This window comes from Bombus vosnesenskii, unplaced genomic scaffold, assembly GCF_011952255.1.
Source record: "Bombus vosnesenskii isolate JDL3184/JDL3185 unplaced genomic scaffold, Bvos_JDL3184-5_v1.1 scf7180000013299, whole genome shotgun sequence".
Taxonomy (NCBI): domain Eukaryota; kingdom Metazoa; phylum Arthropoda; class Insecta; order Hymenoptera; family Apidae; genus Bombus; species Bombus vosnesenskii.
This window is the reverse complement of record NW_022882949.1, coordinates 733,793-753,887: the sequence shown is the minus strand read 5'-3', so window position 1 is coordinate 753,887 and position 20,095 is coordinate 733,793. Positions and strand designations below refer to the sequence as shown.

At 27.0% G+C, this 20,095-nt stretch overlaps 4 protein-coding genes and 1 long non-coding RNA gene across 8 annotated transcripts; 1 reads left to right on the top strand and 4 right to left on the bottom strand.

Annotated features, from left to right (window-relative positions):
* Window positions 1–2,305: 2,305 nt before the first annotated feature.
* On the bottom strand, window positions 2,306–3,930 carry LOC117233874 (60S ribosomal protein L9). Of its 2 annotated transcripts, XM_033494539.1 has the most exons (4): window positions 3,846–3,930; window positions 3,040–3,178; window positions 2,518–2,845; window positions 2,306–2,431 (listed from the first exon to the last, which is right to left on the bottom strand). In XM_033494539.1, exons 2-4 carry the CDS (start codon window positions 3,175–3,177, stop codon window positions 2,325–2,327), a joined length of 573 nt encoding a protein of 190 aa, XP_033350430.1. In that variant the 5' UTR covers window position 3,178; window positions 3,846–3,930; the 3' UTR covers window positions 2,306–2,324. The 2 variants fall into 2 exon arrangements, with proteins under 2 accessions (XP_033350430.1, XP_033350429.1); XM_033494538.1 differs by lacking the exon at window positions 3,846–3,930 and having other exon boundaries at window positions 3,040–3,201.
* A 952-nt stretch (window positions 3,931–4,882) lies between these two features.
* Window positions 4,883–5,506, top strand: LOC117233879. Its single transcript, XR_004493432.1, has 2 exons — window positions 4,883–4,981; window positions 5,119–5,506. It is a non-coding gene; the product is annotated as an uncharacterized LOC117233879 (long non-coding RNA).
* A 418-nt stretch (window positions 5,507–5,924) lies between these two features.
* LOC117233861 (inner nuclear membrane protein Man1) lies at window positions 5,925–12,680 on the bottom strand. 2 transcript variants are annotated; one of them, XM_033494507.1, is made up of 12 exons: window positions 12,125–12,680; window positions 11,490–11,830; window positions 11,118–11,450; window positions 10,928–11,030; window positions 10,442–10,653; window positions 9,500–9,714; window positions 9,293–9,421; window positions 9,068–9,197; window positions 8,445–8,721; window positions 8,038–8,259; window positions 7,791–7,975; window positions 5,925–7,488 (listed from the first exon to the last, which is right to left on the bottom strand). In XM_033494507.1, exons 1-12 carry the CDS (start codon window positions 12,289–12,291, stop codon window positions 7,361–7,363), a joined length of 2,442 nt encoding a protein of 813 aa, XP_033350398.1. In that variant the 5' UTR covers window positions 12,292–12,680; the 3' UTR covers window positions 5,925–7,360. The 2 variants fall into 2 exon arrangements, with proteins under 2 accessions (XP_033350398.1, XP_033350396.1); XM_033494505.1 differs by having other exon boundaries at window positions 11,118–11,830.
* A 358-nt stretch (window positions 12,681–13,038) lies between these two features.
* On the bottom strand, window positions 13,039–15,804 carry LOC117233868 (mitochondrial-processing peptidase subunit beta-like). Its single transcript, XM_033494525.1, has 8 exons — window positions 15,312–15,804; window positions 15,079–15,250; window positions 14,851–15,007; window positions 14,542–14,753; window positions 14,326–14,469; window positions 14,098–14,243; window positions 13,825–14,028; window positions 13,039–13,762 (listed from the first exon to the last, which is right to left on the bottom strand). Exons 1-8 carry the CDS (start codon window positions 15,507–15,509, stop codon window positions 13,622–13,624), a joined length of 1,374 nt encoding a protein of 457 aa, XP_033350416.1. The 5' UTR covers window positions 15,510–15,804; the 3' UTR covers window positions 13,039–13,621.
* Window positions 15,805–16,245: 441 nt separating this feature from the next.
* Window positions 16,246–19,964, bottom strand: LOC117233867. 2 transcript variants are annotated; one of them, XM_033494523.1, is made up of 8 exons: window positions 19,889–19,964; window positions 18,740–18,946; window positions 18,397–18,658; window positions 18,190–18,312; window positions 17,637–17,798; window positions 17,364–17,558; window positions 17,087–17,277; window positions 16,246–17,015 (listed from the first exon to the last, which is right to left on the bottom strand). In XM_033494523.1, the coding sequence occupies exons 2-8, from the start codon at window positions 18,931–18,933 to the stop codon at window positions 16,838–16,840; spliced, it is 1,305 nt and encodes a 434-aa protein (XP_033350414.1). In that variant the 5' UTR covers window positions 18,934–18,946; window positions 19,889–19,964; the 3' UTR covers window positions 16,246–16,837. The 2 variants fall into 2 exon arrangements, with proteins under 2 accessions (XP_033350414.1, XP_033350413.1); XM_033494522.1 differs by lacking the exon at window positions 19,889–19,964 and adding an exon at window positions 19,186–19,253.
* Window positions 19,965–20,095: the final 131 nt, after the last annotated feature.

The following is a 20,095-nucleotide window of genomic DNA, read 5'->3' as shown; positions in this document are numbered from 1 at the left end:
ATATTGACAATAATATAGACAATAGAATAGTTGTTTATAATAAACTTTCGTTTATTTTTTTATGATTTTCTTTGTCAATAGTGTGTATGCTATCTATAAAACACTCTAACTTTAATGTAAATAGTAATTATACAATGGATTTAATGAATTTAAGATTGTATGGATACAATAGATATATTGATAAGTCCATTGAAATTAATATTTAAAAAATAAAGTTTAATTTCACTAACTTTTTTACTGATTAGTTACTTACATTAACTATTTCTTACTAATATTGAATTATACAATTTTAAAAACATAAATTAAAATGGCGCCAAGAATAAACGCGCGCATTCATACATACACAAAAATGTGTATACATTTCTTTTGTACCACCTATTTATTATCCATAAACACTTCAAAGTTTCGACTAACGTAGACATTTGTTTCAAACAAATTCAAAATTATGTCAAACAAGAAATTATTGATTATTAAAAACATCAAGGATTTCATAAATATTTATAAATTGATCAACAATTGTATTTAACATTTTTAAATTATAATTTTTTGTTGACTATTCCTGAAAAGGAATTTAGAATACGGCATGTCTAGTATTCGCATAATAATAACTTTCTAAAAAATAATCGTATAGTTATTGTTTTGATCATTTATTCAAAAAGATTTCAGATCACACAACCATTGAGAGGCCGTGCATGATGTTTCGGTTATATTACCAATTCAGATCGTGCAAATTTTTATCTCACAACAGAAATTTTAGCATTCACCATCAAATATCAGATATACAACAAAAATTTCTATTATTTCTCACATATTTTACAATTAATTATTTATATAATTGTAATATAGTTACAATTTCTGTTATTATATCAAAAATATTAAAAGATTATAATGTATGAACATAATTTTCATGAACATAATAATATCTCTGATAATTTTTTTCGATTATCTAATTTCCCGCTATTTTCAACCTTCTCGATGGTTTCCTTGAAAAAGATATTCAATGCACGACTTTCTTTAATCTCCATATTACTAATAGCAGTATAGTACAATAGTAGTGTGAGATAATAATATTTGGTGTATAAGATTCACGTAATATCTTCACTAAATATCATTTTCATGATTCTTTTGATTTGTTCGTTAAAGGTTAAAGAGTCCTACCATATATAAATATTAAATAAATTAATTTTTGGATTTAACAATAACAGAGATATATGTATATGAATTTACTTTTTAAATATAACTCAAATCGGTTATATGTAAATGATCTAAGAACGTTAGTATCCGAGTCTTAACATATAAAGTAGGTTTATCATCAATTTCTAGATATTTAGGAGATTACATAAAAAATTGGTATGTATGAGGAAACTATTTCGTTTCATTCGAATAACTATAATTAGAAAATGGAAAAGACAAACTTTCTCTTAATTGTCAGAAAATATAATATTTACGAGTATATAATCGTTTATTAATTACTCTGACACTGTAAGAAAAAAGGGACAAAGTAATGTACCATCAGTATAAAGTTTTCTCACGTCACAAAGAATAGATTTTAAATAATCTCATCAAAGAAAAATACAAAGATAATTTCTTGATTAAAAAGTATCATTGCAATGTGCTTTTTTTTTAATTACAATGGTATTCGAAGATAGTAATAATTGAAAGACATATTTTATCATAAATTTTGATATCTTCATATTTAAGAATTGATAAATTATACTCTATTTATCAATGACTATCATTTTTAGCTTCTATCTAAAATTATTTGTTATATAGATCATTACGACAATAATATCCAAAGAGATTTATCTAATTTTTTTTATAAATGATTGCATTACTTAATCGCTATATTGTATATTAAATTGTTATATCATTCATTATGATGTCAAATTTAATATGTATGTATACAATCAAATAACCATTAATAGACCTCTATTATCAGGATGCTATACTACACTATCACAATGAGATTTGATTCAGAATGGTCATTGACTTCCTAACCTTAGAATTTTTACCAAGCTTACCTACGTGCCATTAGCTTCCCTCTCCTTAATTACTTAAAATTATTGCTTTACATATCTATCTACATACTATTTTCTCAAACATATATCTAATTACACAAAATATACACGAAATATCCTGTAAATACTTTTTGATCTTGTCTACAGTCGGTCTGCAAATATATTTTATTATGAAAAATATAACTTTATTACAGCGCATTAACAAAATTTCTATATTCCATAAAAAATAGTATGTTTATTCTATGAACAAAAGGTCATTAACAAAATACATATTAATAAAAACTGCATTCACATTGTGAATAACGTTTATTCATCATCTTGTACAACTGTTGTTTTTTCTGACACATAAAGACCATCCAAGAACTTCCTGATGTCCTTGTTCTTTACTGTCGTTGATTGCTGTATAAGAGCAGCTGAAATAAAAATAATCATTAATTATAATTTTCTCATAACAAGGATTTCTTTCTGTATAAATGTATTAATTCAAATGGCTATTTACCAGATCGGGAAACATCTTCTAAAGAATTTCCTTCTATTATTAATTCGTCTTTCTGTTTAGCTGAATTTGCAACAGTCACCCCAGGTGCCATCTTTACACGACGAATATATTTTTCACCCAGGAAGTTACGGATTTCAATGACAGTATTATTCTCTGTAATAACACAGTTAATGGGGAAATGAGCATATACAGCTCTCATTTTGTATTGGTATCCTTTAGTCACTCCCTTTAGCATGTTTTCAATGTGAGAACAGACTGTACGGACAGCAGCTAGTTCCTTTTTTGTTCCAAACCATTTTTCAACTTTCAGTAACCTTGGACTTACCATCTGCAAAAGAAATAATATACTGAATAACAGTTCTAAGTTATATTATAACTTATTTAATATACTGTGTTCATCAGATACAGATATATCATTTATTAAAGAAATGAAGGGGAATCCAAAAATATCATCAGATATAATCTAAGTTTAAATATTTTTGTATTACCAATTATTTAAACTAGTTAGGTCTCTTTACTTACACGAATGTCAAGTGCAAGGTGTTTAAAAGAACGTTTAAGAACACCCCTTGGTCCTTTTACAGTAACCAAGCGGGACTTGACTGTAACAGTCAGTCCCTCAGGTATCTTCACTGTCTGATTGGTCACAATTTGCTTCATCCTGAAATGCATAAATATATAACTACAATACATAGAACTTTCTAACATGTTTAAAAATTTTTATACAAAACTTTTATTTAACATAATTTTTAACCACAGAATAACGTTTACTACAATTTGAGTAAGCAAGTTTCATTTCCATGTAACGTGGAAATTATGTATAATGTTCACTTCAATTTAATGCGTTCCATATTTTGCTTGGTAAGATAATATAAAAGCAAAAACAGAATCAAATACATATAATACATATGCTTTATTATTGATATTTATACTTCCTAGTATTTGTTTTATAATATATACAAAATTTGTAGATTATGTATTGGAACATCAAGTCAAATTGTCAAAAGACTTAAATATTATATAGATAAAAAATAATATATGACTATCTCCATTTTTAAAATTACAATACTAAACAATTTAAATGCATAAGTATATCATAACATATTTACAGGAAAGTTTTGCTAATAAAGCAGATATGTTTAAGAAAACTGAAAAGTAGGGTTATACGCAATTGTGATCAAAACGATCATTTTCCAAAAATATTACTTAGCCTTGCACAAACATGACAAACGATATCGAATAACACGTATAATATGTCACAACATTGATTGCATTGCTAGATTGTTTCGGATTTCGTGAAAAATGTTTTCTAACTAAGATTTTATTACCTCGCACACGCTACAGTATAACCGGAAAGGACTGAAGCGTTGAGAAAGCATGTCTGTTGTGTTCTTGAATAAGTAAAATATATAGATAAACATATATATAGTGTTTTATTCTAACCATTTATCCCAATTCACCCTGCAGGTGGCGTATTTCAGATTTTTCGAAATATCCTTTATTATGCAAAATTGCAATTTTACATGCAAACTATCAAATTGAGAAATATGAAATGTTTTTTAATTTAATATAAAAATAACTATTGTGCTATGATAAAAAAATAATTTAATGCTGTCAAATATTTTTTTCACGTGTAATATATCTTTTTATAAAATAACTATTCTTGGATATGATATCGTTCGTTACTTCTTCATTTATAAATAGTAATTATTATAAATTTTTAACAAAATTCTCGAATAACATTTTAAGAGGAAACAATCTATGATCTACCTTTTTCGTGGTCAAAACTTAAAGCTAAATTTTTGACTGTGAAATAGCCGACTATGTTACTGTAGAAGATGGTCCCAGTATTAATTCATTTTGTGCGTGATTTTAGTTTCGCGTCTTATTTTGCATTATACGTAAAGCATGAAATATGTATCACATTCAAAAATTGAAAGTGAAAAAATTAGCCAAACATTGTAAAAAATATACGATACTTTTGTTTAAGAAATAAAATGTAGTTCTTTGGTTATTTCTAGGAACCAATAAATATTTTGAGTAAATCTTAACATACGTAAACATTTTAAATTCTTTTAAGTAAATTCATTATGTATGATATATATTTGTTGTATACATATATATGTATTACGCTATATTTCTCACTATTAGTTTTCACCACACATTATTTTATTACAAATCTAACAAATGAAACAATTCTTTTCATATAAAAAATTAGTGATATTAGTATCTTGTTTTTCTTCCTTAATCAAATAATATGTGATGTCATGTTTGGATGCAAAAAATACATCATGAAGTATTTTTATTTATTTATTTATTTACATTTTATTTATTTTATTTACAAGTATTTATATTTATTTAAAAGGAGTAAGTTTGAAACAATCGATGCAAAAGGGGATTACAATATATGAAAATAAATATGAAGATCTTCCCATATTCAGTACACTGAATACTGAAGTAAATGGTATATTGGTAGAAATATTCATAAATTATTTTTGTTCAAACATATAAGTAATTTTAGTTGTACAACAGTAGACTTTAATTTTTAGACTATTGAATATTTTTAATTGAAAATTTTATTGGTATAATTTCTTCCACTAGAAAACATTGAAATTTTTAACAAGATACCAAAATATGGATAATGAGCTCCAAATAAATTTTGTTATAAAGGAATGTATAACAGATATAGATATTAAACAAGAACAGCCAAACACGTATGTCTCTAGTAAAGATAACAAAACATCTGTACAATCAAATGAAACATTAGATAAGAAAGATTTGTTGATAGCAAGATTACAAGGCAAATTGCTAAACGGAAAGAATGTATATTGTATTATGAAAGTATAGTACAGCTTATGAATTGTAAACTCATGAAATTGAAGAAAGTTCGGAAAACTCATTAATTGTTGAAAGAACTTGATTTGTAACTTTGGTAAACAGAATATAGTTGTTCCTTAAAATATTAAATATAAATAAATAAAATTTATATTAAAAATATGCATATTTTTTATATTTGTACTGACAAACATATGTATATATAATAAATCCAATGTTTCAATAATAAACATTATAATATTAAGATGTAAATGTATGTAACAATCAATATATGTATCATGTAGAATTTCATGTTTATTAAAATTTTTTTAAATTCCTCTTAATACATAAAAATTTAAGGCGAGCTACGTTTTTCTTAAAGGTAAAACTTATTCAACTTGTATGTATAACTAAGAGGTAATACTATTATTACACAGTGAATATACAGAAATTAAATTATATAAAATATAAACACACATCAGATAATCTTGAAATCATTATGAATAGAAATTGTTTATTGTTACTACAATGTAACTATTATTAAATGTATTGTGTTGTATTATAGTTATCAAAAACTATTTTTCTTTTAAGAATTTTGTGCACTTTAGAATTGTAGATGTCTCATTAAAGATACTACTTCTTATGTGCTGTTTTATTTTGTTTTATCTTTAAATATTCTGTATATCTCATTTGTTAAAATCACATTAATTGAATAAAGTTGTACATATATTTTGCTCATTAGTATTATTGTGATTTGTATACATTATAAAATGTTGATATAACTAAGTTTCTTTATATATCAAACATTGTTAAATTTAACATGTCAAAATATAATGCATGATTAAAAAAAGAGATTTGTGAAATGTTTTCAATAGATAAATTATGTTGAATATTTAAAAAAAAATATTGATTTCTATTGACCTTAGTTTGTACTGTAGTACTATTTTCGACAGTATATTATTTTCATTAAATCTTTTAGTTAAAAAACTAAATAAATTTATATCTCTGTGATATTATTTATTCTGAAAAAAATGTAACGGTAAATAATTTAAAGAAGTCTGATATTGTACACAGACTTCACTTCTAAGAAACATATATAGATATCAAAAATCGTTAGAAAGTACACAAAATACAAAAATTTAATTTATTCATTATTTTAAGTAGCAATATACGTCGTCATGCGATATCGTGCGTAAAAGAAAGTACTAAAAATAATATTACAAAATTTAAAATAAACTGTATTTTACAATACTCGTCTACTAAAATAAAATAAATAAATTTATTAATAAGAGTAACAGAAAACAACTCTTTAAAAATTCAAAATCAGTTGTTTCCTGTATCATTTGTCTAAAAAGTATATGCTATTTAATTAATTCATATCTGTCAAGTTCAACTATAAACTAATGTTGTGAATGAATATAATGTATTATTGTTCTAATTCATTGAATGTTAATAAGGTGCAAGCATCGTTAATAATTTGGAGAAAAACTATTGCCATATGTGGGAGGATTAAATATTATGCGACAAATTAATGTTTCTTTAACGCACAAGGAAAGTATATCACATAGCACAGAAATTTAGATATACATATTATCAACATTGTATATTGCTACTTGAAAAACTTTTACAAAATGCAGCGCTGAAAATTACGTCTCCACACTTACTTTACAGCAGTATTATAAATAGTATAATCGTTGAGTCTCGTATTCTTTTTCGACTTTCTTACCTTAAAAAAGGTGATAGAACATAATAATATACACGTTACAAAATCAAAATGAAAATGCTTATAAAAAAGTCTTTGCTTATTCGATTCTTAGAATTCTATCACACAATTGCGAGTTCTTCACAGACTCTATATTTCTGCGCGATAGTATGAAGTTCTATACTCTTATAGAGCAAAAAATAGAAGTCTCACGAATTCTGGTCCGCAAACAATCATTTCAGCGGCGAAAATTCAAATTCTGCTTGTTATTCATATGTATACAAGCAAAGAGGTATTTTGTCATTTTACATCCACATGGCATTTCTACTAGTAATCAGCTTGCATAGATAATCGTTGATTATTACTTGGCTTCAACGGCGTTGTACAACGACGTGCGTCTGGGAATCTTTCGTAATATCTCTCCAATCTCAGGTACTTCACAGTTACTAAATGACCTGGAAGAGATAATATTTATATATATGTATAATATTCATATAAAATAATATAATATATATACACACACACAGATATAAATATATATAGGGTGTCATAAAAAATCTTAATGTCAGATGAAGAGAAAGGATTAGCTGATTCATTGATACCAATATATTTATTGTTTTTGTACATTTTTGTACAGGAACATTTTACGTCATTTTGATATCTAGAATCGACCCTATAAATATTCCTCTCATATTTTGCAATACTCTATATAGATATATTAAGAAACATTATATTAAAAAATTGTGTAAATACTTACCATCAAACCAACATCCATGTAAAGCCCTATAAGCTTTCCCTGCATCTTCTTGTGACATGCACTTCATGTATACACAACCTTCTCGACTACCACGATCTATACGGATATGAAGAATTTTCACGCCCTCTCCGCATTTCTCTAAAATAGCATCTTGTACCTTTGTTTCCCAATCATCTTCAAACTCTCTAAAAAAATATATGTTTTCATACATACGAGAAATATGAAGAAATATTATTAAAATACTTACACATCAGCATCAAACATATGCCTTATCTTCAAGCAGGGTGTCGGCGAACAAGTCAAACTATTGACAGAACCTTCCATTGTTTCAAATGCTTGACCTTGCCATACTTTAGACTTTTTATTTAGAACAAAATTCTGGCTATTTGATTTGTTAAGACTGTTGTTAGGTAACCAACGCCACACATGAAATTCTTCCCCCGAAACTTGTTGTACTTCTCTTCGAATTCTGAAATCATGTAGTTTTATTTAAAACATAGAAATGCATGTTAACTAATATAAATAATAAAAATAATAAGGAGACTACGGATTTTTACGCATTTATAGGAAATTTGATGTATTCATAGAAATATAAATTTATATGAATATCCGTAATATACTAATCAAATTTATAATGTTTCACTAGATTTGTACCTGGATTCATTTTCGTCCAAAAATTTAACTGCTTTTTCCCAAAGTCCAGCCATCTTTTTTCGATCTTTCGGGGGTATAAGATTATCACGTACATGATTTATGGCAAGAAAACTTTCTTGCGTAGTGCCGCCAGATGATGCAACTGCCGCATTTTGATGGTGCATCTCGACCATGTTAATAATGTCACTAACAAGTTTAAACACTTCTCTCTCGGTACTTTTCTTATACCTTATATACCAAACGAATAATTTCTGCATCCCTATAGCTGCTAGGACGCCTGAGAATATATTGCAATATTATTCATATATAGCACTGAATTATTATAATATATAATAATTGAATTACTATAATATATATAAAGTACAATATATTTCCAGTCTATCATTATCACACACATGCATATTAAGCTTCGTGATGTAGCATGCACAATAGAATTGCAAAACCAACATTATTAGTAATAACAAAGAGAAAATTTACTAATACGACGTAGTTACAGCATTAAAATACTAAACTTGTAACAAAATATAATACTTTAGAACATAACATTATCACGTTATTATAGAACCTTATAGAGCTATATTTTCAACAAGTTTCTTCCCATAATAAGTCGGTCAAAAATTTACCAAGTGACACAATTAGAAGGGAGGAGAATATGGTGAAAAGCTTATTCTTGATAAGACATTGCATCGGCAACTCAGGATTCATAATCACCATTCCGACTTTCCCACTTAGACGAGTAGAAAATAATTTATCCTGTAACAAAAGGGTGCCTTTTTCTTTAATTTATATACATTAGAAAACGCGGAAGTAGAAAGATAAAGAATGATCGATAAACTGTTTTACAATACCAAAGAATCCAAAATGTCACCAGAGTTTCCACTATCGTCACTTATATCTATGAGAGAAATGCCCCATTTAGGATTCTTTATGACGAGTAATTGTGCGTTTTGCAAATCTTCTTTTACCTCTAAACTCCTCTGTATAGAAAATTGTTTTATGTATATACAATATAACAATGTAATACTTGATGTTCCATTTGAATCAATTCAACATACCACTTTATTATTTGTAAACATTTGCATGATCTCTGAATCGGTCAAATAAGGAGTTTCACTGGAATTGTCGCATATCATGGACACAGCCTTTTTCGTTAAAATCGGTTGAAGTCGCTTCAACAATTGTAATACAGAATCTACATTTTCTTTCATTACACAGCTAGCTCCAGGCGCTTCACGGTCATCTCCAACAAAACATAATGGTATGTTGCTATCTACAAATTGAAATATAAGACTAAAAACAAAATTATCAAGAATTATAATATATATATTCTACAATATTCTTTTTATTTTTGTAAAAGAGATATCGTATATATCTTGTATCTATTTCATGCATATTAAAAGAGAGAAGAATTTTTTGAACAATTTAATCAAATGATAATAATATAAAAGAAATAGGATAAAATCATTATAATGGGAAAGGAAATAAAATATCAAAATTAATACATTGGTAATACTTATTATTTTATTATACATGTTAAAAAAAACAATACATATCTTAAACAGACTATTACGAAACTGATTATACATTATTCAATGTTAAAGATGAAATTTGTGTAAAACGATTAAAATCCACAAATTATTAGAATTAATTGTAATACTCATGAAATTATGAATAAATTGTATAACAAATTAATGAAATGTATTTGAATAGAATTGTATGTTCAGATCTTGTCTTTAGAACTCGCAATTGTTATACAATACAAATTTATATATAGTACTCTTTAAAATGTTAATAATTATTTTATTCACATACATTGACAAATTTTCATTTATAATAAAAACATCGCGTATATTGCAACATTCTTGTTATTAATAATAAAATTTATTTAAAAAACTTTCCCACAAGCTGTTAGTTGAAATATATAATTTGCATTGTATATTTCTTTTCAAGTATTTCTCCATATGTATTACTTAATTGTTACGATTCTGAATACCTACCCGTTGAAAGTGATGGAAAGGTCTCTGCTTTTCCACCAAGTCCCATGTATATAACAGCAAGAATCCCGAAAAATAAAGCAAGTACCACTACCAAAATTACAGACACCATATTGTGGTTATTTCGTATATCTTCCCTATTTGTAGATGATGGTTTAAACATTCTATTCACTGTATCTCGAGATCTGTCGGCGAATGATGTTGTATGCCTGGAACTGAAGAAGATACATTTATTTAGCGCTATAATATAAATATAGCTTAATACAAATTGTATTTACAATACAATTACAGTTGATGAAACCAATATAACGAGGTCGTAAATTAAAGCATTAAGTGGCAACAGTCATTAATATAATTATACTTCGGACTTTTTGATATCTCATAGAAGCATTTTAAACAACAAATCATTAATAAATTGATACATAATATTTTTGCCTACAGTTTTCTATTCTGATCTCAATATATCAATTCCATCAAGTATCTACATACCTTGAACTGGATGTTGGATATAACGATCTTAGGGAAGAAAAATGACCATTTGAATCTTTTTCTTTTAGATCTGGTAAATTTGATGTAAAACGCGATGATGGACCTAAACAATAATATGTAAAATAATGAAATAGAAACTCTCTAATATATACATATTGTATACTGATTATTTCAATTTAAAAGGACTTACTTTTTAAGCTAGATAAAGAAGAAGATGGTAAATTAGTAGACCTTGAACTAAGTCTCCTTGTAAATTCTGATAGGAATGGTGTTTCATAATTTGCCAAAATATCTCTTTGATTTGTGTCTGATTTCGTACACACATCTTCATTGATCGAGTGTATTGGAGAAATATTAGAATCAAAGAGTGGTTCACTATACTTATTATCTTTTATCGTATGAATAGATCTCGATTTTGAATCATAAGGTTTTAAACCTTGATCTTGATCAGAAACATTATGTTCATATGTTCTAGGCTCATTAAATTTTCCACTACTTGACAAATATTTAGGTGGAGAATATGATTTAGGTGGGGAGTATGACTTAATTAATGGGGAATATGGTTTAATTACTTCTTCAACAACATCTGAATCTGAACCAGTCTCCAAACCATCTGTTACACTTGATGTCTTACTAGTTTTCATATATTTTTTTGTAGTTTTTGTTATCGTACGAGTTGTGAATTGCGAAGAACTATCATAATCTGGCACTGTAGGATCCTTAAATTCAGGATGTGTTATTTTATCTTTAACTGGATTTTTTGATATGTTTACACCTGAGGATGCTGCTACTGCTGGTGGTGGCATAGGATTTGCTAAAGTTTGCCTTCTACTACTCACTGTAGTCTTCTTCTTTTTGCTAGTCGTTGTACTTGTGTCATCATCTGTATCCTCACTGCTGTACCTAAAATTTTATTATAAAACCCATAAGCTTAACCATTATCTCAAATAATGCATAACTATATAAGAATGCATGAACCTTTCATTGGAAAAATAATTGAGTAAAGGTAAACAAAAGTAATTACAAACTGAAAATATTCCATGTTTACTGACATTATTACATTACGACATTTAAATCAAAGATAATAGAAAAATTTAATGAAACAAATGATTTAAAGAAACATTGAGATATTGCAAAGATACTAAATAATAATAATAAATGGTAAATAATTGCAAGAATACAATAAACTAAAAGTACCTGGCAGCCAATGAATGTCGTGACCCTGTGCCGCCTCGAGTTTCCATGAGATTTTTTAGCTTCTTTAAGAGAATCTTTCTAGTGGTTTGTGTTACCGGGCCCACTGGATACCCGTACTCCATCAGTTTGCTACGCAATTCCGCATCGCTCAGGGCATCCACCGACATTTTGTTTACAGTCAAAAAGCGGCTTTTCTCAAATGAACCCGGTAGAAAATGTTGCCTCGTGCGCGAAGCTTTTGCTAGCTACTTCTATGAAGCGTAGTGACGAGTTTTGTCCAAGGGCAGTCGTGCAATTGGAAAATTCACACTATCACTAAACCACACGTGTCCCACTTCTCAGGATATCATGAATATTTCACCATGATACCAAAAAATGTTAGAAAATGATCTTAGTTACAACTAAAAAATGGCGCAATTTTCTAACGGTCGTGATCACGCGCATACTCGTTCAACACCATTTCACGCTACTCAACTCTGTCATCCATAGTCATAGAATAAAATTTATCAAGATAACCTTACTCGAAACTCACGGTTTGGTATAATTTTTTTCATTCAAATTTCTCTCGTTGAAAATCAATTTAACGTTAAAGCTGTTTTCTTTTTGCAATTTATTGTATAATTATTTTAAATAATAATGTAATGATTGAGTTTTCTATTCATATGATTAATGGACAAAATATTGAAAATTTATTAATTCAGGAAAATTTTTCAATGATTTACATACACATCATTGATTTGTGATTTTTGGAACAGCATATTTCGAAATGTCAATGCTCATACGCTAATTATAGAACGCACATGTAATCGCGAATTACGCATAGGCTTTATTATGACAAAAGAAAAATAATACTATAAATAAATATTAATTGATGTTTATGGAATGTCATACTTTTAGAAATGTAACCAGAGAAGTGAAACTTAAATGGAGATCTTTATTCCACCTAATAAATATGTCGTCGGCGAGCGTTAGAATATAAGTCAGAATCATTAGTTTTGTAAAAGTGTACTTATATATCTAAAGTGCGATGTAAGATCAACTGTTGGATTTTGGATATATTATTAGAACCATATTATTAACTGTATTATTAGAACCGCAAGCAAAAGAAAACAATGTAGAATATATAAGTCTACATTGACAAAAATTTGACTTCTACTTTTTTGTGAGAAATATTATAACAAGTATTTTCTTTGGATATTTCGTATACTTTTGTATCTTTAATATATTATTTTATGTAATTCGTCATCTAAGTTAGAATTCAAGTTTGGATCATCAATGATTCATGCGCACATGCATTAATTTTGTTATATTTCTTAAATAGTTACAAAATTACAAAAATTATTGAAAATATACATCGTAACTGGTATTTCGTGATTTTGGTTTTATTTCTAGCAAAAATGGAACGTCTAGCTTGGGTCACCAGAAACTCACATGATACAAAATACTTGTAGATTATAAATATTTTTTCAAAGGATAATTAGTATATTACTTTATCACTTAATATCGTAGTAAATACAAACCATTTTTTACATGAGTATAATCGGGAAAACCTTCAATACGGCCAAGAGCTATAACAATTGGGCTCTGATCATAGATGTATTTATGAGAAACTTCCCTTATTTTATCTGCTGTTACTTTCTGCAATATAAAGATATTATTCTGCAATAAAAATATAAATTATTTAGTACAATGTGTTCTACCTCGTATTCCACAACCCTATGTTCAACAGGTTCATAACATCCATGTCTATACACGTTTTCAACAATGTCAAAGAAACGATTTACTGGATCATTTAGTATTAGTAAATCTTTTGTAATGCATTGATGAACAGCTCGAGATACTTCTTTCTGGGTTATTGTTGTGCATAATTTCATCCACTCCTTTTGTAATGCACGAACCATATACTATATAAATGTTACAAATATATAAATTGTTAAAGATAAAGCTTTTTTTTCGCAATATTTAGGATATACCAAAAGAGTTGAATAGTCACAAACGAAATAACAGCCCCAAATACTAGTACTCTGTGCCCAATGATGAAAAAAGGATTTATACATATAACATAAGTCTGTATTGTATGCATAGTGGGCAATAAATGGTGCATTATGATTTGCTCCACCTAAAAATATTATTATGAATATTACAATATTATGAATATTTAATAAAACTGTACAATAGTTAAATATAGATTATTAACTTACCATCTGACTTGTCCCAAGAACCTACAATTTCTTTAGCTACAGTAAGGGCAATGCAATCTTCACGTTCTCTATAACTTGATCCTTCAAATCCTATTACTGCATATCCCATTTCATTATCATCATCTCTTAATCGCATTTCAGCAGCTAAATTACACATGAAATATTTATATAAAAATATAATGAAGTAATCAGAGAGAGTAGTAAAGTTTTTTTTACCTGTGAATCGATATTCAATTGGATCTTTACAAAATCGTTGTTTGTTAGAAACTCCAAATGATGATTTATAATCCTCAATATTACATCCAAAATGTTTACAAACAATTCTTTGTAATTCTTTTAAATAAATAGATCCAGTGCAGACCATCGTCATATAACATGTTTGAAATAAACGATTACGAAATTTAATTAAATTTTTTGTAGAAAATTTTCTGCAAATGTAACATTACGATTAATGATTAAAAATATATACGACATCTATTACATAACTTTTATAATTAAATATTGTTTTTGAATTTTCATACTTACTTTACTATGTTAGTTGCAGGGTATACACTAATACCAAGAGCAGTATCCTGATATGCAATAGTTGGTAAATAATCCATTATAATTTTTTCTCGATCTGATTCCATCTCAGAAAGTTTTTCTAAAATTACAATTTTTTCTTGTGTAACATCTTTATCACCTAAAATATCAAGATATAACATATTATTATATATTTTATAAAGTTCTTCCTCTTATATGTTACTAACTTACATATTACTCCATCCAAAATTACATTCGCAAATAACTGAATGAGTTTATCTATTTTACATGAAAGCACTGTTCCATAAAAAAGAAATATATCTCTCATAGCAAGAGCTGTAACTTTTCCACCAATTTCTTCTATCATGCATTCTATTTCTTCTTTGTTACTGCATTTTGTCCTCTGTGTTAAGTGTAGGAATTTAATATTAATTTTAATAAATTTTATAATATTTTTTACTTACTCTGAAAAATAAATGTTCTAGAAATATAGCGCTACCACGTTCTTCCAGTGTTTCATACATTGCACCAGCTGGAATGAAACATCCTATGGTGGTAGTGAAAGATTTTTTATGTTCACATATAAGACGCATGCCATTATTCAAATAACAAGATTCTGTTGAGCTTTCTATATCAAAATGTGTATTTAAAGCTTTAGACATTTTTCTAGAAATGCCTTTAAAGTCCTGTGTCTTATAACATTTACTTGAAATAGAAACAAATTCCTTAAAAATGAATTTGACATAGCATTATCTTTGTCAATATTTGTAAATGACTTAAAAAAGTTAATGTAACACATACTCTTTTTATATATTTATACATAGTATTGTCTTGAATCTGGAATAAATATTTTAAAAATGCTATTATTTTTACTTTGAATTGTCCATGCAAAACAATTCGCGTTATTATATTAAACAGAAACTGCAGTTTTACGCAGATAACAATTGAAGATATACATAAATATCTTATTTTTTTACTGTTCTTTATAATTTATAAGAAAACAAATAATTTATAAATTTGATGAAATAGAAATTTTATTACATGCAATGACATCGTTAACAATATGAAAAAGAAATGGAATGATGTTGTACGATATAAAAATCAATAACACAACAGTTTTTTGTATATGGCTCTAATGCTTACATAATTTCAAATATAAAATAATACAACATACATATATAAAATAATAACAAGAAATGTATGTTTCATAAATGATGATCAATATACAAAATTTTGATTATGTTCATAAATAATTGTTAATGAATCAATTTGTACACATGTACATACGAGAATTACTTAATCAATAATTTTTTAAAATATTACCATCACATACCTGTAGTCTATAACTTTTATTTATTTTTTTGTAATAAATAATCTTTATAATAAAAAATCGTTTTCTCAATAGTTTTTAAATATCCTAAATATATGATCTTTTTAAATTGAACAAACTCGATGTATGAATTTAAAAAGATGTATTAAAGTAAAAACTTATTTGGTTTCTACCATTTGTTCTTTTGCATTATCAGTACGGCACATAACTCTCTCTCGCTTTCTCTCTCTCTCTCTCTCTCTCTCTCTCTCTCATTGAATAATGTATTTAAAATACTTCATACATATATAGTGCCTTCATTTGATAATGAAATTTTATTACCATCAACGCAAAGCAATGTATCCGATTTGTTACATTAAAGATAGAAAATGCAATAATATTAGATTGCACACAAATATTTATATACAATATAATGGAATTGTAACACATGCGCGAATAAATATATTGAACACACATGGAAGTTGTAAAATTAAAATATAAACTTGAGATACTATTCTATGCTCCGCATCATAGAATTTATGTTTATTATTGAAATTAATGAAAAATAAAAAATTGTTTATACTCCTAATCCTTACAATTATATTCATTTTTGCGGAAAATAGATTTATACAACAATAAAAGTATCGTGTTATCAAAGCCTCCAGAATGACTCTGTACTTCTCAAATGCTTGTGTGTGTTTCATCAAAAGAGGTAACTATTTTAACGTTCGGTCTTTGTGTCTTAAAAGTTTCAACACCTTGTCTTGTAACAGATGTGCCACTTACATCCAGATGTTCAAGACTCGATGCATTTAAAGCTAAATGTACGAGACTTGAGTTTGTAACATGTGGATAATTTCTGAAATACATAAAAAATTGTCATTTATTACTGTTAAAATTTGAATCAGAAGTTTTCTAATCTAATAGTACCTAACAACCAATGTTTTTAAATGAGGATTATTAAATATTCGTTTGTCTCCTTCTACAACTATAACTTCTTCTGCCAAATTATTGATTATACGATCACAAGTATCACTTCCAAGAGCACAAATTGCTCTGTCTGTTATTAGGCATCGTCCAAACATATAATTCTCCCAACGAAATCCATCTTCGACCAGGAACTAAAAGCGGAAAAAGATGCAAATTATAACAATTGTATATATGTCATTTAATTCTATTACTTTTTGCACGTTGTCATTATACCTACTTGTGCAAGATTTCTATCTTCATATACAGGATGTTGATTCAAAGGTTCTCTCTGCAAAGGTCGAGATTCTGAATCAGGCGAATCCGTGTTTCTTAAAGTGGAAGGACATTCCAGATAAAGATGTGTCAAAGTTTTAGTACAACTAAAGCATCCAACTTCACTATCACCAAGTGCTGTATCTCGCAAATCAAGAATCTGAAATATATAATCAATTAATCATTTAATTTATTGATTTATTAAACATTAATAATAACAATACATAAGATTATTTACTTCTAATGTTTTGAATCCAAATCTTGTAGCTAAACTAGTGTAAGCAACACATTCGCCTAAGCGATGGCACGAGTTTAGCCTTAATTCCTTTAACTTTGGCATCTTACTAATGACCAACAATGAATGTGGAGTAAACCATTCGCAATTACTTAAAATTAAACACTGAAAAATATGCAAATATTATAAAATGAATAATAATAAATTGTGTACAAATTAGTAAGAGCTCAAACAATGTAAAGCAGGAAAAAATAACAAAAATAATACACAAAATTATATGTAATCCACACCTGTGTTTGTATTGTTAGAATACTGATACCTAGGATAGAAGATTAGACTGATAGTTAGAATAGAAGATTGTGAAGAGTTATTTAAAAATTAATTCATCAAATAATTAGTAAGTAAAAGAATTTCTCAATTTTCAATTAATGTAAGCAGTTATTTTGTAACTTATAGTTATTCATTTGTAATAAAAATCTATACAATAAAAGTAATTAAGTACATAAATGCTAAAAAGTTTTCGAAAATACGTGCAATTGAAAAGTGAGATTCTTACTGTTAAATTAGGCATATGGAAATTCATTTTGAAAAAATATGATTTATTACTACGCAAATGTTCCATTTTGCAGCCTTCTAATGAAAGTTTTTCTATGGTACTTGGAAAATCTGTAATTTGAATCTGTAAATAGAGAAAATATGTAATTTACAAAAGAATTTTTTAATTTCATCTGCCAAGATAAATAATAAAAATAGTTAAACTTACCTTGTCTGCATTAATACAATATTCCTCTATAATTAATTCTTTAAGTTGAGTACAAGTAGCTTTAACTGAGTTGAGAAAGTAAGGACTAAGTCCTGCATCATTTTCACAATATAAATCACCACGCATAGCAAGACTTGTTGTTATAGGCTGTAGAAATTTTATATATTCTTTTAAATCATCTAATAATATAGGTGTTGCTCGAAAATCTACCCTTCTCCATAAAGTTTTATCTTGTGCTATTTGAGCTAGTCGTTGACAAGATCTAGAAACAGTAATAACATGTAATAAAAGAAGAAATATATATACATATATATATTTCTTTATTTAGTTTAATAAAACTTACAAACTTATTGCCATGAGATCTTTAGGATTCAAATATTTAAATATGTTCAATAGAACATCATCAGAGAAGTCTAATATATGTGGATGTATTATTATATCATTTGCCTTTTCATTTTCTTCAAATTTGATGCGTTTCATATCTTCTTCACTACTTGATGCTTTAGGAGATAAAGATCTGCTGCGTTTCATTTTCATTTTCTTTTTACACCTGTATAACATAGTAAGTAGAATATTAAAATAAAATTTGAACATACCTTAACTTGAAGTAATGAAAATTTAAAATTTTTAAATATTCTATATAACTACTATTAATTTATAGTAAATCTAATCTAAAACAAATAAAGAAGATTTGTATTTTTCGCATAGTCATCATATAATCCAAATTGGTCAAGCTGTATATACGTTTTATTCAAAATAATTTATAAATATAAATAAATATATATGTACATAAAACAAATTGAACGATTATGTATCGGAAACACTTGATCTTCTAATGGTTCTAATTCTTCTTGCATCTTTTTAACAATTTTAAAAAATTGAAATTGTTTTCTGTTTTCAAATTGAAATTGACGTAAAAACACAAAGAAAGTTTTGTTCACAAAACAGTCTAATTCTGACTGCTGAATAAGCTCTGTTTCTTTGGCTGAAACCCAGAAATAGTGATAAAATTTCTGCCAACCATACGCCACTATGATCAGTGATCCTACATGACTTTTTTACATATTTTATAAATAAAAGTTAATATATTCAAAAACTTAAAACAATTTTTTATTACAAAAAAAATTATGAATAATTACAGAAATATGTTATTTTATAACAGTATATAGAATTTTATTTGTTAAAACAAAATGTTGCCAAATTGCATATTGGATATACAATATGAAAAATATTCATTTTAGATCAAAAACATTTTGTAAACATCAAATCAGAGTAAATGATGCTTAATCAAATTGAGAAATTCGTTCACCAGAATGTTATAACAAAACTTTACATATGCTACGAAATTTTACTTTCAGGACTTTAATTCGTATCAATGGAATACTTTCTTTTTATAAACAAATCACACAAATTGTTGTACTATTGTCAAAAATCAACAAGTAACAACATAACCTTACGTTTGAAATACTGTCACTATATTATTGATACTTACCAGATTATTACATGCAATTTTAAATAAAAATGATTATACTTGAAAAGATATCGTCATAAAAACTAATTGTCTTAACATAATGCACTTAATTTGTTTAATTTGTTGAAAAGTATATGTATATACAAAATGATGACTGCACACACACACTTTTCTGATCAAACTAAACAACTTCTTATAAACTTGACCTTAGTTTATTATAAAGATGTT